This window comes from Zootoca vivipara, chromosome 9 (assembly GCF_965207765.1).
Source record: "Zootoca vivipara chromosome 9, rZooViv2.hap1.1, whole genome shotgun sequence".
Classification (NCBI taxonomy): domain Eukaryota; kingdom Metazoa; phylum Chordata; class Lepidosauria; order Squamata; family Lacertidae; genus Zootoca; species Zootoca vivipara.
Genome location: NC_142592.1, coordinates 5,745,638 through 5,761,980, shown reverse-complemented (window position 1 = coordinate 5,761,980; position 16,343 = coordinate 5,745,638). Strand labels below are relative to the sequence as shown.

At 40.9% G+C, this 16,343-nt stretch overlaps 1 protein-coding gene across 2 annotated transcripts in view; it reads left to right on the top strand.

Annotated features, from left to right (window-relative positions):
* Window positions 1–16,343, top strand: part of CCDC146 (coiled-coil domain containing 146) — a 69,843-nt gene that overhangs the window by 3,338 nt on the left and 50,162 nt on the right. For both annotated transcript variants that reach the window (XM_035126590.3, XM_088652122.1), the window contains exons 2-3: window positions 1,848–1,912; window positions 2,575–2,762. In XM_035126590.3, the coding sequence (XP_034982481.1) occupies window positions 1,900–1,912; window positions 2,575–2,762 (201 nt within the window). In that variant the 5' untranslated portion in view covers window positions 1,848–1,899. The remainder of the gene's footprint in view (window positions 1–1,847; window positions 1,913–2,574; window positions 2,763–16,343) is intronic.

Here is a 16,343-nt window from a genome sequence, read left to right as displayed (position 1 = left end):
CTTTGTAGTTGGGCAACATTTCTGCTACAGAAACCCTGCCCCATCGCAGAACAGTTCTGAGAGTTGCCAGAGTGGTGGTATGATTATAAAAATAGTTTGTAGTGGGTGTGGGTATGCTCTTACTTAGCAATGAACATATAAAATTCTGTTTGGTATACTTATGATATGAAAAGTACTTAACTTTTTGTTTAAATATGAATTACAAATACTGTACTCTATACCTAGAATGTGATGACAAAGCTGCTTTACCGTAAGATGGGCATATTTTTACACATGGAGAAAGACAATAAATACTGTAACCAAGTATAAAATAGGACTGCAACCTAGCACACGCTGCAACTTCTTATATTGGCTACAGTATAATGCTTTTTCAAACTTAATTCAGGGCGGTGAGAGGCAACCCTGCACGTGCCAGGTAAGGCCTTCATTGGTTACTCTTCCTTACCAGTAGCATATCACCTCACAATATTTGATAACATAACTAGGTTTCTAAGAAATGGTTACAGAATATTGCTAGGCATGAATTGCAGGCTGAAATGCGTAACCTGGGATGCCTGTTGAGTTCATAAACAGGCTCCCCCCCCCCAATGAAATGACAACTAGAATGCTAACCCTCCCTAGCTGAAACTCATTCTGCTCTCAAACCCACTGTAAAAGGACTTCCTTTTACATAATGGCAGAAGAGGTTTGGCATTTTAATTGAAAGTAGTAAGTTTTATTCTGGCATTTCTGCAATTCAATCGAAGAGAAAGAAAAAAGAATGTCCTAAGGCCTGTGAAATGTATTCTACTGTTGAATGTTTAAAATACATTGTTCAGTTTAAGAAAAGGGTTTTCTTCAAATTTATTCCAGTTAAATGATAAATAAAATTTGCCTTTGAATAAATTAATTACTTTTCTTTTGTGCAGGTTATGCGAGGGCATCCTCTTATCCAGGCATTCCCCAATCCCATGCTGCCGTGCCATGCATTGTACCCAAGCTACACCTTGGACATGAAGGGTGGTATCCAACATAGTTGGGTTGGCACAACAATTTCTGTTTGCACAATTGAATTTCCCCTCTATCTTCTTGCCCTGTGTGCCCCCTAAATCTGTTTTGGGTTTCCCTCCTCAATGCAGTGGAGCAGATTTGGAGAAAGTATGGGGTGCACATGGGGAGAAAAGGAGGCAAAGTTCTGTTGCACAAACAGAAATCCTTCCACTAATGGAACTATTTTGTTGGCTCTTGCACCAAATGTTCAGTAGGCAACCCTAAGTTTGCACTTGCTTTTTGCATTTGCTTTTTGCATTTGTGATGAGTGGGGTGTGTTTTGATACAAATCTTTTCACGAACCTATGAAGATTACCGACATGTCAATAGAGCTACAATTGAAATAAATATTTAGTAACTACCGGTATAACTCATATTATGTGTATTCAAATCTTTTTTTGATTGCTATATGCCCATGTTTATGTAATATATTCAATTTATGCTGATTGCAGCTGATTACATAATGTTTTGATTTCTGTAGGAGGCATCATCAGGGTTAGAGTTTGTTTTGTTTTTTTGAATTCCTGAGCAAATGCAGCTGCTGAAATATCTCTGTAAAGCAGAATGTCCTTGAAGAAAATCCAAATAGCTCTAGAGGCCAGCTTACACTTGTAGCCTTCAAAGATTTTGCTGACCCATAGACCATGGTGTTCTTTGAAAAAGAAAACACACACAGATGTCGCAAGATTGCATCCTAATGCTAAATTGCTGTGGTATGCTTTGCAAATAAACTAATGTATGCTGCTTTGATTAATCTGCATTCCAATTTAAGTATACTTGGAAAAAGTATAATGATAAATTCTTTTATTTAATTTCAGATCAGTTCGGAACTCCACAGTCCTAGTGACTGCAATTGTTTAGGCAAGGAAAATGAGCTCTGAAGGTAATTACTAAGCCATCTAGTTATTGGCTAACACAAATTCTTTAGTGTGTGATGCATTGTAGATTCCACTTAACATAATCCCATAGCTGCTAAGTTTTCCCTTTTCTCGCGAGGAAGCCTATTCAGCATAAGGGAATTTCCCTTAAAAAAAGGGAGAACTTTGCAGCTATGCATAATCCTGATCCCTGATAACTGGAAGGTACTAGGAGTTTAAGATCTGCCTTGATTTCTTGAATTGGGTCAGTGTTAGAATTGCATATGGCAATATTTATCAGGATGTATCTAACTGCCTTGATATTCCTGGAAGTTGTGGATAGGGAAGTGGGTTAGTGACTTCACTATGGCAGTCTCTGAATACTTCTGAGGGCTGTCTTTGAAGACAGACACTTAGTAGAAGTATTCCTTGTTTTCCTAATTATTGCTTTTATTAGTTTTACTTGTGCACAGTCAAAGCATTTCAGTTGTTAATTCGTTAACAAAACCTTCCAAGCTATGCACAGATATAGAATATATGCAGCTGTCCCTCACCCTTTCTTCTGGCGTTCCCCATTATTGATACAGTATGTATAACCTCATCCCATGATTCATCTCTAGTTCTCATCTTCCAGTTTATTTTGCATAATGGTCATAATTTGATATGTGGATTTTGGTGCTTTTTGCAGACGTTTGGAAAACAGGTGATTCTGAAGAAGAGGAGTATGTTTCCAGTGGGTCAGAAGAACAATCTGAACCAGAATTGGAACCAGAGGAACCTGAAGATCCTATTTACGCCACAGGTCCAACGGTTAATATTCGGGATGAAGGTTCCATTGACGTGCACACATGTCCTGCATTTGAGTGCCTTGATGAGGTAGTGTACGCTTAGTTTCCTTTCTGTCAGCATGATGGATACTATTTTCAGTTGAATTGCCTCTGTAGGAAATTAAAAACAAAGCAACTTTTAAGTACCTATTGTGAAAATAGCATTGATCTATCACAACAGCAACTGAAAACAAGATACAGGAAACCATCTTGTCAAGAAGCATGCAAACGGAAATAAAACAAATGGAAAACTCTGCACTGTTATCCAACACACACCACTTTGCATTATTGGGGTAGTGTTCTTGACTTTGGTGGAATGTTCATTATCTCATTCCCACAAATATGTTAAACAGAATTCCTAAGAGTCCCTTTCAAGGCTTTGCATAAGAAACAGCAATGGCATAGAATATGTGTCAAATGTAAAAATCTGTTACTTTTGCAGAGCTGACACAATTGCTCTTTATAGTGATCTGTTCCAGGGGTAGTCAACCTGGTGCCCTTGAAATATTTCTGGACTGCAATTCCCATAATTCCTGGCCATTGTCCATGCTGGCTGGGGCAGATAGGAGTTGTAGTTCAACAACTTCTGGATGGTGCCATGTTGCTTACCCCTGGGCCACTCAAAGGAGACGCTGTTGACATGACTTTGGAAAAGAAGATGTGTGGTGGGGTGAAATGAAGTTTTCGTGCAGCAGAAAGACCATACTAACAAGTCTCATCCCCTCACTATTGTTTGGCTGCTGCTTTCCATAAGATATGGGATAAATCTCTTTAAGGATGGACAGTAATATACACAAAGCATGCCAATATCAAATATCATTGTCAAACTGTTTTGGCAGCTATCCAGCGTTATGAAGTACGCATTACAGTATAAGTTTGCTTGGTGACTTTAATTTGTAAAGTTATCTTGTTTGCCATAAAAAGAGTTTATTGAAGGGGGAATGAAAACAGCCTTAGGAGAGTGTGGCAAGTTCAAACTGCATCGGGCAATTAAAAAACATATACTCCCGTTTTATTCAGCGCCTTTTCAGATATTTCCCCCATGTCTCCTATGGATTTGGTCTTTAGTTTTGTCTGACAGGAAACAGTGAAGTAAAATTAGTATGTTCTTAAATTCTTTTTGTTTATAAAATTTACAAACCATTTTCTGTTCAAACACACCAAAGGCTAGCCAAAGAAGAAAATAAAGTTTCCAAACACTCTTAAGAAAGAGCTAACTTTCTCTGGATTGCACTGACTAAGAATGGCACAAAACTAAAACACGAGAGACTATAATATAAAACCCCGTCGGCTTCCATTGCACAGAAGCCAACTTAAATCAAAACTAGCAAGGTGCAGACACAAATGTAAAGAACTGTGTGTTGCAAACTAAACTGTAGTGTTGGAACAAGCGCCAAAAGACCCGTGCTTATGATTGGCTCTGTTCCTAAGACACAGTGGGAAATTTCAGCCATGCCAACATTCTCAGATACTTAGACTATATTCATATTTCAAGTCAGGTACATGTGCCCCTGGCTTAGTAATAAGACCATTCTATAAAACAGGCACAGTGCTTTAAATTAACTGTTAATTTTTGTTTTTGTTTTTAAAATAGAAATAAATAAATGACGTGCTGTACTTTTCTACTGTGCAATACTCTTAGTGCATGTGCACAGATAGCTAAAAAAACAACCACAAGGGGAAAATAAAATTTATATTGGAAACCTATGGTGTGACTTGCCACATAAACTTCCATGAGAGTAAGTCCCTAACAAAATGCATCCTACATTCTTGGACTTAGTTAAAATGAAGCTTTTTTAGATTGACCATAACAACCATATGAAATGTTAACAAAACATAATTTCAATTGGGCAGTGATGGCAATCAGCATGTAAAGTGCTGATAGCAAAGACTGCTGTAAACTAGCCCTAAACAGCTACCACTGTATAACTGACCTTCTCTGATAGGGATTTTTACCAAGGCAGCATGCCCAGCGTCAGTACCTGAAAACCCTGAGCAGCTGCCAAGGCCTCAGTGTCATGGGAAGGTTTGCCACCATTGTTAAAAACAAGAATATAACAGCCTTATTGACTGCCCACAGCTGCCACCTCTGTTCAGCAATGTCCTGGAAATTGACATGTTCAGCACTGTTGGGGCCAAAGAACACAGCCTTTGCAAAGAGGCCTTGTCACCTCTGGAGTAGACCCTGCAGGATGATTGGCATTCTCCTTTGCCCTTTTTGCAGATGTTGTTGATTGAATAAATGCACAGCATTAACTAATTCCCAGTGCATCCAGGGGGAAAGAAAGGGAGAGAGACTGTGAGAGCCTTGTGTGCTATATAGAACCCCTGGCATGATAAAAGCTAGTACTCACAGTCCAGTAGAAGCTCAGGCATGCCTGCATCCCCTTTGCTTTAGTGTGTGCCATAAGACCAAAACAGTCCTGGAGAGCGTTACTTAGCTAGGCATTCCTGAAGTGATATGTGTTGTATCATATACCAAGAATTCCTGAAGATATGTGCAAGTTTGTTCTTTCCATACATTACATACACACTGGGCAACCTGTATAGATCCAAAGCATTCTCTAGATCTAGTCCACTAGCATAACTGTTGCAAAGCCTGATAACTGGTGTTTCCTGCTGTTTCCTTACTTTTGATAGTTATTGATCACGAGTGATCGGAACTTACTTCATTTGGCTTTTTACATGTATATATCTTTATACCCTGTTCCAGTTAATGGCAGTGAGCTGCCGGCTTTCCTGTTTCCCCACCGTGTGTTCATTCACCACAATTTTCATGATGGGTGAATAGAAATATTGTCTTAATTATGTACATATTTGGTTCATGCCGCATTCCAATTAATTGCCCAATGTGGCACACGAAATAGAACACAAAGTGTACAATGAAAAACAATGGTATTCAATTTTCATTTAAGCTAGAACCAATTATCCATTTCTGTTTCTCGGGAGTGTTTACATCTTCAGCTAGAATCCTGTTGAATTAAGCATTGTGTTGCACCAGTAGATAATTCCATATTGGTAAGAATTTATGGCAGTATTTAACATTTTTATTTGGGATTTGTTTGTTTGATAGTCACCGTTCAGCTCCTTCAGGCTTTTCACAAGAAAATAATAGATGTACGGCTCATCTCTTACACAAAGTGTCTTTTTTTCTAAAACAATGTAGCATTATAGGGAAAGGCTAGGAACTTGAAAAACGTAGAAGTAATGAATAAGGATCGCTTAGTCCTGGTCCATTTCAGTGTGTCGTTATTTCCATAATGACCTCAATTTGGCTAAACATTTCCATGTCAATTTAGCAACGTGTAACAAACTGTTTCATTGATTTCATTCCTTGGTTGGAATAAAATACTCTTCTTAAAATAGATTTGTTTAAATACCGTGGTTTTTATTAATCAGCTTCTTTTTTTTTGTAGCTGCCCTCCTGAAGTCTCCACTTACGATTGTTTCCGATGAAGTCAGTGTGACTTCTTATAACTTTTCCAGACAATGGATAGAATACAACATAATTATATGTGAACATTCCGCTATCCCTCTACAGTGGATTTGGGGAGGGTGGCTGGAATAGGAAAGGATTGTGCAAGTGGAAATCCTTTTGCTGATGGCATGGATTAGTTGAATACTGCTCAGTATTTTACTGATAGGATTATAAAAGAACCAGTCTAAGTCTAGTGGCTCAGTATCTCATCCCTATGCAATTGTTGAGAAATAGCATTGTTGCAAGTGGGGTAAAGACATGTTGTTGTTTGTATCTCTTTCTCCCTCCCGCTGAGCTATTAGATGCTTCAACATTTCCACTGTCTATTGGACTAAGGACATGAGCAAATTCTGGAAGGGGAGCGTAATGTTGCACCATTTTGACCTTCGAAAACAAACAAACAAACAGAAACTTTGCACTAGATGAGTGCTGCAACACTGCTGTAGGGTATCTGGGTGCTAGACAACCACTGCAGATATTTTAAAAGTTAAGATTCAAATTAGAAAAATATTTAAATAAATCCCAAATTACATAGACCTTGAAGTGGTAGGCGTGGTTATTGCTTATTAGTGGTGATATTAGGTTCAGTAGGTACACTTGACATTCCTGCAACCATATTTCTTGCACCACTCTGAATAGCAGTGCAGGTACTAACTGGGGGAGAAAAAAAATCCCATGCAACAAAATAATAATAATAATAATAATAATAATAATAATAATAATAATAATAATATTTTATTTATATCCCGTCCTCCCCAGTGAGAGCCGGGTTCAGGGCGGCTGACATCAATAAAATTACAATAAAACATAAAAGGAAGAAAAACAATGGATTAAAATGCAGATTAAAATACAATTTAGATTTAAAAATTGTTTAAAAATGCAGCCTCATTTTAAAATGGCCCAAATAATAACCAAAATAATGTGGTTTGAATGCTGCTGGGAATCTGACATCTCTGCTACAGGAATACTGCCTTAAGAGGATATTGGGATTCCACATCACAAATTGTTGTGCTCTAGATATAAACTAGTGATGATATTCCAGCTGAACTATTTAAAATTTTAAAAGATGATGCTGTTAAGGTGCTACACCCAATATGCCAGCAAGTTTGGAAAACTCAGCAATGGCCAGAGGATTGGAGAAGATCAGTCTACATCCCAATTCCAAAGAAGGGCAGTGCCAAAGAATGCTCCAACTACCGCACAATTGCGCTCATTTCACACGCTAGCAAGGTTATGCTTAAAATTCTACAAGGCAGGCTTAGGCAGTATGTGGACCGAGAACTCCCAGAAGTGCAAGCTGGATTTCGAAAGGGCAGAGGAACCAGAGACCAAATAGCAAACATGCGCTGGATTATGGAGAAAGCTAGAGAGTTCCAGAAAAACGTCTACTTCTGCTTCATTGACTATGCAAAAGCCTTTGACTGTGTCGACCACAGCAAACTATGGCAAGTTCTTAAAGAAATGGGAGTGCCTGATCACCTCATCTGTCTCCTGAGAAATCTCTATGTGGGACAAGAAGCTACAGTCAGAACTGGATATGGAACAACTGATTGGTTCAAAATTGGGAAAGGAGTACGACAAGGTTGTATATTGTCTCCCTGCTTATTTAACTTATATGCAGAATTCATCATGCGAAAGGCTGGACTAGATGAATCCCAAGCCGGAATTAAGATTGCCGGAAGAAATATCAACAACCTCAGATATGCAGATGACACAACCTTGATGGCAGAAAGCGAGGAGGAATTAAAGAACCTTTTAATGAGGGTGAAAGAGGAGAGCGCAAAATATGGTCTGAGGCTCAACATCAAAAAAACCAAGATCATGGCCACTGGTCCCATCACCTCCTGGCAAATAGAAGGGGAAGAAATGGAGGCAGTGAGAGATTTTACTTTCTTGGGCTCCTTGATCACTGCAGATGGTGACAGCAGTCACGAAATTAAAAGACGCCTACTTCTTGGGAGAAAAGCAATGACAAACCTAGACAGCATCTTAAAAAGCAGAGACATCACCTTGCCGACAAAGGTCCGTATAGTTAAAGCTATGGTTTTCCCAGTAGTGATGTATGGAAGTGAGAGCTGGACCATAAAGAAGGCTGATCGCGGAAGAATTGATGCTTTTGAATTATGGTGCTGGAGGAGACTCTTGAGAGTCCCATGGACTGCAAGAAGATCAAACCTATCCATTCTGAAGGAAATCAGCCCTGAGTGCTCCCTGGAAGGACAGATCATGAAGCTAAGGCTCCAATACTTTGGCCACCTCATGAGAAGAGAAGACTCCCTGGAAAAGACCCTGATGTTGGGAAAGATGGAGGGCACTAGGAGAAGGGGACGGCAGAGGACGAGATGGTTGGACAGTGTTCTCGAAGCTACGAACATGAGTTTGACCAAACTGCGGGAGGCAGTGCAAGACAGGAGTGCCTGGCGTGCTATGGTCCATGGGGTCACGAAGAGTCGGACACGACTAAACGACTAAACAACAAAGATATAAACTGATTACAGACAGTGAACCTCGGGGTTGCAGCAGTATTCTGTGAGTTCTTTATAGATATATTCTTTAGATGTAGTGTAAAGTTTCACCATGGTTTTTAGCAATTAAGCTATCCTGCACCATGCCACTGCTTATCTAAAAGTGAAAAGTCCTTGGGAGATGCCGTTGGGAAATGTGCAAAACCAAACATTTTCTTCATAGAGTGTTATGTAGTTGAGCCCATGAATCAGTGTGCTAAACCTAACATAATTGCTAAGCCAGTGATGGCGAACCTATGACACGCGTGTCAGACGTGACATGCAGAGCCCTCACTGCTGGCACGTGCCCCATCGGCCCATTTGTGCTGTTGTTGTTGTCCCCCCTCCCCATTTGTTCTCCTGCTCCTCCTCACGCTACAGCTTGTCTCCGCTGTTAAAACCCACTGTTAAAACCTTTTGCACTCCCCAAAAAAACCTCCCAAACTTTGGTCAGCAGCTCCCCCCCAAAAAAGCTCAACAACTCTGGGCACTTTGGTGATAAATAAGGGGTTTTTGGTTTCGTATACACACACACACACACACACACACACACACACAATATAAAAATTGTTATATATTACAATTACACATTTTTGTTATTTAAACTATAAATATCACAAAATTATGGTTTTTTTCTTGAAGTGACACACCACCCAGTTATGCTCGGTTTTTTGGCGAATTTTGACACACCAAGCTCAAAAGGTGTGCTAAGCACTTGTTGTAATACAAGAGACAATGGAAACCAATGATATGTTGATTTGTCAGGGACGCGAAAGGTCATCAGGGCATGTAGTGGCAAGATCTGCTGTCTATCAGATTCCGACAAATGGCTAAAACTGCTTTCCAGTAATTCATAAATATTACTTAAATACTGTTTCTTAAGTGCTTGGTGGAGGAAAACTCTAGAGTCAGTGGGGAAAGGAGAGGCTGCTATCCCACTAAGTGTTGGGTTTTTCTTTGCAGGGAACTGCAAGGCGGGGCTAGGAGGTTGATTGTAGCAATAACTAAGGGCTGGATGGGGTGAAGGGAGACAACTCACAGAGAAACGATGAAGGAATAGACCTAAACTATAATCTTTGCAGAAGCCAAAGTTACCTAAAGCTCACCACAATTCAGTCCCCAGATCTATCGCAAAAGACCTGTTCTTTGATGCTATTTGCCTATGTCTGCTTAGTTATTATTACAGTGGTACCTCGCAAGACGAATGCCCTGCAAGACTAATTTTTCGCAAGACGAATGCGTCTTGCGATCTGATGGTGACTCGCAAGACGAATTCGTTTTGCGAAAAATTCGGCTTGCGAATCGCGGTTTCCCATAGGAATGCATTGAAATTTAATTAATGCGTTCCTATGAGCAAAAAAAGAAATTTCAATGCATTCCTATGGGAAACTGCGATTCACAAGACGAATTTTTCGCAAAACGAATTGACTCGCGGAATGAATTAAATTCATCTTGCGGGGCACCACTGTATTTCCCACCCCCACCCCCTCAATTCCTGTGGGCATACCTGCTGCTGCTAAGTAGCATTAGAAAAGAATAATGTATTAAGCAATAATAAGTTTATTGAGCACTCTCAGTGGTGGCCTGGGTTCTGAGAACATCACAGAGGAATGAAATTGCCAGCTTTTTGCTCCTGAAGGGCCCTTGAGCTTTAGGGAGCTGCATGTCAGACAGAGGAACCATACATGCATCTTTCACCTTATGACATCTTCATTGCAGTATTGCTGCATCTGTTTTACGACAGTTGGTTCTACTGCATATGTCCTCGCTCTGATTCTGCAAGATTGACTGGGATTTCTCTGTCATAAAGGTTCTGTCAATGGTCGACTCCACCTATGCAAGGGTAACATGGAAGTGATTGCAACTGGAAGACAGTATTGGACTGTTATCTTGTTTTTCAGAAGCCCAACCCTTCTGTGTGTTTTGCTTTTTGTTTTTATGCCACAGACATGCTGGAATGTTGACAAAGATAATTTTGCAATATGTCACTTTGCCAACTGTTGTAAAGCTGTCAACATTGTACTCATTAAGGCAAAATATGTATTTGTGTTCCTGTTTTCCCACAGTTTGTTTTGCATGTGACTAAGTACATATTCTGTGATATATGCAGATTTTAGGACAGGCATAGGCAAACTCAGCCCTCCAAATGTTTTGGGACTACAACTCCCATGATCCCTAGCTGACAGGACCAGTGGTCAGGGATGATGGGAGATGTAGTCCCAAAACATCTGGAGGGCCAAGTTTGCCTATCCCTCTTTTAGGAGGAATTTGTAGTCAGGTTTTATACAATTACATTGAGAGTATCAAGGTGTGGCATGAAGCTGCAATGTATTTGTATTGAGATAGTGAAAGCACATACACTCTCTGTACTTCAGTAGGCCAAAAGGCAATTGGAAGGTGGAATTGCTTATTGAAATAAAGGAATGAGGGATACAAAATAAATGAATAATGATCACTAATCAATAGAGCTGAGGCTTATTTCTTGAGATCTGTGAAGGTAGACTATTATTCCATCAGAGGGGCGATTGCTTGTCCCTTCAGACAGGCTTGTAACCTTTATGGCATGAGAACAGCACTGGAATATGTTAGTCTGTTAATCCGAAGCAGCTTCAGTAACCTATTCAAAAGAAGTTGTTTGTGGATGCCCCGGGTGTTCTTCTCTGAGTCCATTTCTCCTATGTAGGATACAATATCATCTCTTCATAGGTCATTCAATATTCCTTGGATTATGTTAATAGATATTGGGTAAGCAATCCCAAATTTCTCCGTGTGTAATAGGCTTTGTAAGTCTTTTTTCTCCCAAAAGCCAGATAGCACCATTCAGAGTGACATAAGATATGGTGCAAAATGTAGGCATGGGGAGAAATTTGATTCAGTTCACATTAAAAAGCAAATTTACCTAATTTGCACTTTCCAAAACAATTCGCAAGCCAAAACACAGCCACCATTCAACTTTTCTACTTCTCTGAATTTTGCAGTGCTGTTCTCTAGCCAAGTAATGTATACAAATACAGTAGTACCTCAACATCCGAATGCCTCGACTTCCGAAGGTTTCGACTTCCGAAGTTGGCAAACCCAGAGGTCTTTTCACCGCGTGTGCGTTCTGTGCCTGTGCAGAAGCGCAAAATCGCGCTTCGCGCATGCGCAAAATAGACGCTTCAACGATCGAAGGTTTTGACTTACGAAGAGCGCCGCGGAACGGATCGCCTTCATAAGTCGAGGTACCACTGTATACATATACTACATTAAAGTCTGTATATAAATGCATTTATTAATGAAAAAAACATACACAAATGCATTACCTTAGGGCAGGGATGATGGGAGTTGTAGTTCCAAAACATCTGGAGAGCCAAGGTTGCCTATGCCTGCCTTAGGGGAAATGAGTTGCAGGTTGCTATAGGGGGACGACCGTGTGTGTGTGTCCACTCCCCAAATTCCCTTCCTCTCTAGGAATCTTGCTTATGAGGAAACAGAGGTACCGAGTTGAGGCTGTGGACTCTCCTTCATTGGAGGTTTCTAAGCAGAGGTTGGATGGCCACCTGTCATGTATGATCTAGTTGAGATATGTGCATTGCAGGGGGTTGGAATAGATGATCCTTGGGGGTTCCGGTTTCCGCCTGCAGGAATGGCGGACCTGTTTTCCATCTCTCTGACCTTCGTAAGGAATTTGGCGGTTGCTAGGGGAGTAAATGGCAACCCCCTACCCTCTCCGGGGGTTACGGAGAGGGGCCGCTGGCCCGCGATGCCCCCAGACCCACTCCGACTGTTTTTGGAGTGGGGGGAGCTTGGGCTGAGCACTTACGAGGGCCAGGACTCCCGGACGCTAATCTGCATGGCGGGGATTTCCATGGTTAAAGAAGATAATTAGGCTTAAATCTATGGACATACTTCAGAAGGAGGGGAAGAAGCGCTGTTTACTGCTGAGAAATTTATGCTGCTGAAAGGAGAGGAGTTAAAGATTGTACTGCATCTGGAAGAAGGATTGATGGGGACGGAGCGATAAGGGAAGCGAGTTTTTATTTTTTTTTTCCTTCATATTGTTGCCTCGTACCTTCCCGGACGCGATGTCCTGGCTTGTTTGGAGTGAAAGAGAAGCAAAAGACTGTGTGAGTTGAACTTTATAACTGTTGTTACTGAGCATATTTGTTTAAAGATGTGGAGTTGCCGATGAGAAAAGCCTCCCCCTAGTCGGGCGGAAGGAGTTCTGGACGCGCTCGGAGGATTTATGAGTTGTGACGCACTTTAAATTGGAGCAGCGACCTGAAGCTAAGTTCAGCTATAGGGCAAGGAGATCCATTAATTTACCAAGAGTTTATGGTTTGATGTTTGGGTCTCCTGCCTGAAAAAGCTGTAAATTCTATAATGATCGTGAATCTTCATGGCTATGAGAGAAAGCGAAAGTGATTTGAGCTTTTTGAGATGGCGCTGCTTCGGGCTGCTTCGACGCAACAAGGAGCTCCATTAAGAAGATTTATGGGGAGGCTGGACTGATTAACTCACACAGGAGAAAGAACATCTGTGAAACGTTGTTTGATATTTATCTCAGCGGCTGGGAAACAATCGGATGAAAGTGGAAAACATCTATGTGACTGTAAGGGGAAGATCTGGATTATTATGAACTTGGAGGACGATTTGAACTTTAGAAAAAAGACGGCAGTGGACAGTTGCGAGGAATTCCCAATTTCTTGAAGCATGGGAACCCAAATAAAAAATTCTTTAGATGATTTGGCATAACATTCGGTTTGATTGATATATATATGTGTATAATTTGAAATATTGAATGTGATATAATTGGTTTTAATTGGAAAATTAATAAAAATATTTTAAAAAAAAAAGGAATAGATGATCCTTGGGGTCCCTTCCAACTCTACAGTTCTATGATTCAAAGTTTTGTTGGACTTTTGATGCCCTTTAAAAACAAATGTGTTGAGGTGTGTGTGTGTGTGTGTATGCCAATGGGTAAATGCATGTGGGATGGGTGCCAAACTGAGTCTTTGACCCGGGTGAAAGAAAGCCTTGTTTTGCCCCTGTTCCATCCCATTGATCATTTTTTGTTGCCCTTTTCTGAACATTTCCCGAAACTAAGATATCCTTTTTTAGGTGAGGCGATGAGAACTGTACTAAGTATTCCAAATTCAGTTGCCTTTCTCACAGCTACTGCTGGTCCAGTTATAAACATGTGCTCACTGGCCTCTTTTTAAAGGTATCCCCCCCCCACATATATCAAGTGCACATAATTTGTGAAACTTCTAACTTTAGCTATAAAAATGTTCACCCAGCAACAGTTTTGAAAACACTTTCAGGCATTTACTTAATCCAAACATTGTGGCACATTCCAATTCTTGCTAAATCTAAACCTTGCAAAGCTTTTGGAGCAACATTAAAGCCCTATAACTACATTGGCATAAAAAGTAAGACAGATGTTGCCTTCACCTCCACCCCAAAGGCTCTTAACAGCAGTTAGGCAAACCATTTCTATCCTGTCCGACTTATCACTGGGGAAATCATGACACTGGTGATAATGTGACTATCATTGTGAATGCCAGAGTTTATTACAGAACCTGCTAGTAGGCATGTGGAATCAGCAATACAATGGAGGTATATCTGCCAACATTGACATGGTCGGAAAGATATATAACCCCTAGGTGTATGTATTCAAAAAGTTCTGGAACTGTTAAAAGTACATGCTGGTAGCTTCTGATGAGGCCAACAGCAGGGCAGAAAATTCATTTTGGTGCATGGGAAGATCAGCGACGGAGCAAGCCGATCAGGTGCCTGGGGCAGCGCGCATGCCCTGCACCCAGGGGCAGGACCAGCCGCCCACGGGGATGAGGCCAGCCGCCTGCGGGGGCAGGGCCAGCCGTGGCAAAATGCCCTCTGAGGAGTCTAACTGCCTTCTCCCACTCAGCTGCCCTGCAGCTGAGAGAGAGGTGGCGGGCGGACCGTTTGGGCAGCACGGAGCCTGCAGACACACAAACCACCCCGTCACTCACAGGAGAGACGTGTGGCTCGGAGGTGCTGCAGGCCCTGCCATGGGTGCCGCCCAGCATTTTGTCACCCCCCCACAGTGGTGACACCCGGGGCGGACCACCTCTACCGCACCCCCTTCCTCCACCCCTGCTAAGATACACTGATACTAATGCACTTGAAGTAGACTTTAGCAAAATTCTTTGTGTTAAAGATGCTTCTCCTTAAGTGTATATGTACTGAGTAGATTATTTATTCAGCTATTATCTGGGCATGAATACAAATGTAGCATTTTCAGCCATGGAGAAAATATGCCTAACAGAGCATAGTCCACATGCATATTATCTGACACCATTTGAAGACCTTGCTGCTAACATGCTTGCCACCTTAGCTGCCACCTTATTTATGTCAATGTGAGTAAATGTTCTGTTGTTCAAAATGTGACGCAGAGGGCTTGTCCAGACTTCCTTTTGTGCCATGCTTCTAGGCACAGGCCTGCACCTTAAAGTGCTGTGTCCTAGCATCCCCCCCTCTTTCTGCTTTTACTGCTGAATCAGAGCAAATGGCAATCCACAGAAAACCCTTTATTGCCTTTTGTTCTGATTCAGTGTTAAAGTGCCGATTTTCGCAGGGAAAGCACCATGGCAAAAAGAAGAAGGGGGTGCTTAGACAAAGCACTTTAAAGTATGAAGCTGTGTCTTGAAAGTGTGGGGCAAAAGGTAGGTGTGGATGAGCCCTTTGTTGTACGAAGTTTTATTAACTTTCTAAATGACAAATCTTCAGTGTTAAACTATGTTCTGCATTTATTAACAATGGCAGTAAGAAGCATATAAATGTTTTCGCCTTTTGTATGCATATCAGAATACGATTGGAATAATTGCAGGTGTTAAAATAACTATCCTTATTTTGCTACTTTTCTTAAATCAGGGGTCAAAAAGAGGAAATAAGACATGAGGGTTTCAAGGTCAGAGGGAAGTGCTTAATTAATCTGCTGGGATTTTTAAAAAGGCAGGCATTTAAAAGTGCTGGATTACATTAAAACATCTTTGATGCCAGTGGAATACTTTCCTTATTCTGTATATCATACTGTACTGAGTGTGTGTGCTTAAGTCTCTGTTGTCAAGATTCTAAAATTTACTTTTACTAATAACACTGTGGAGAAATAGGCTTGCTGTAGAACTCTTCTTGCCCCCAACCCCCTGACCTTTGGTGTCTGCTTAGATCCCCTGCTTTGCACCCAGTGCTGGGTTTTTAAAATCTGTTTTATCCATAGATTCCAGGTAGGTCTCTAGTGCAGAAGGAACAACCAACAGCTTCAGTAATGTCCAAATCACCATCCTGTATTCCTTGTTGATAAACTTCTCCCACTCTTTTAGGGTTACAAGAACTCACTTTGATGAAACTTGTTCTATTTGCTCTTATCTATGGCCTATAATTTCTCATTTTGAAATGTCGAGCTGTTTTTCAATATTTGGGTTTTCTAAATTTTAAATTTACTATTTACTGCTTGCCTTTCTAGAGTTAGAAATGGGTTTTGTGTATAATACTTATTAAATGCCTTCATTTTTAAAAGGATTTAAAGGCATTGATCCAAAACATATTGCTTTAGGTGTGGCTTTATTGCTTTGCAGTGTAGCAGATGAATGAAGCTGTTCTTTTCCACAGAAGAAGCAGCCCACTT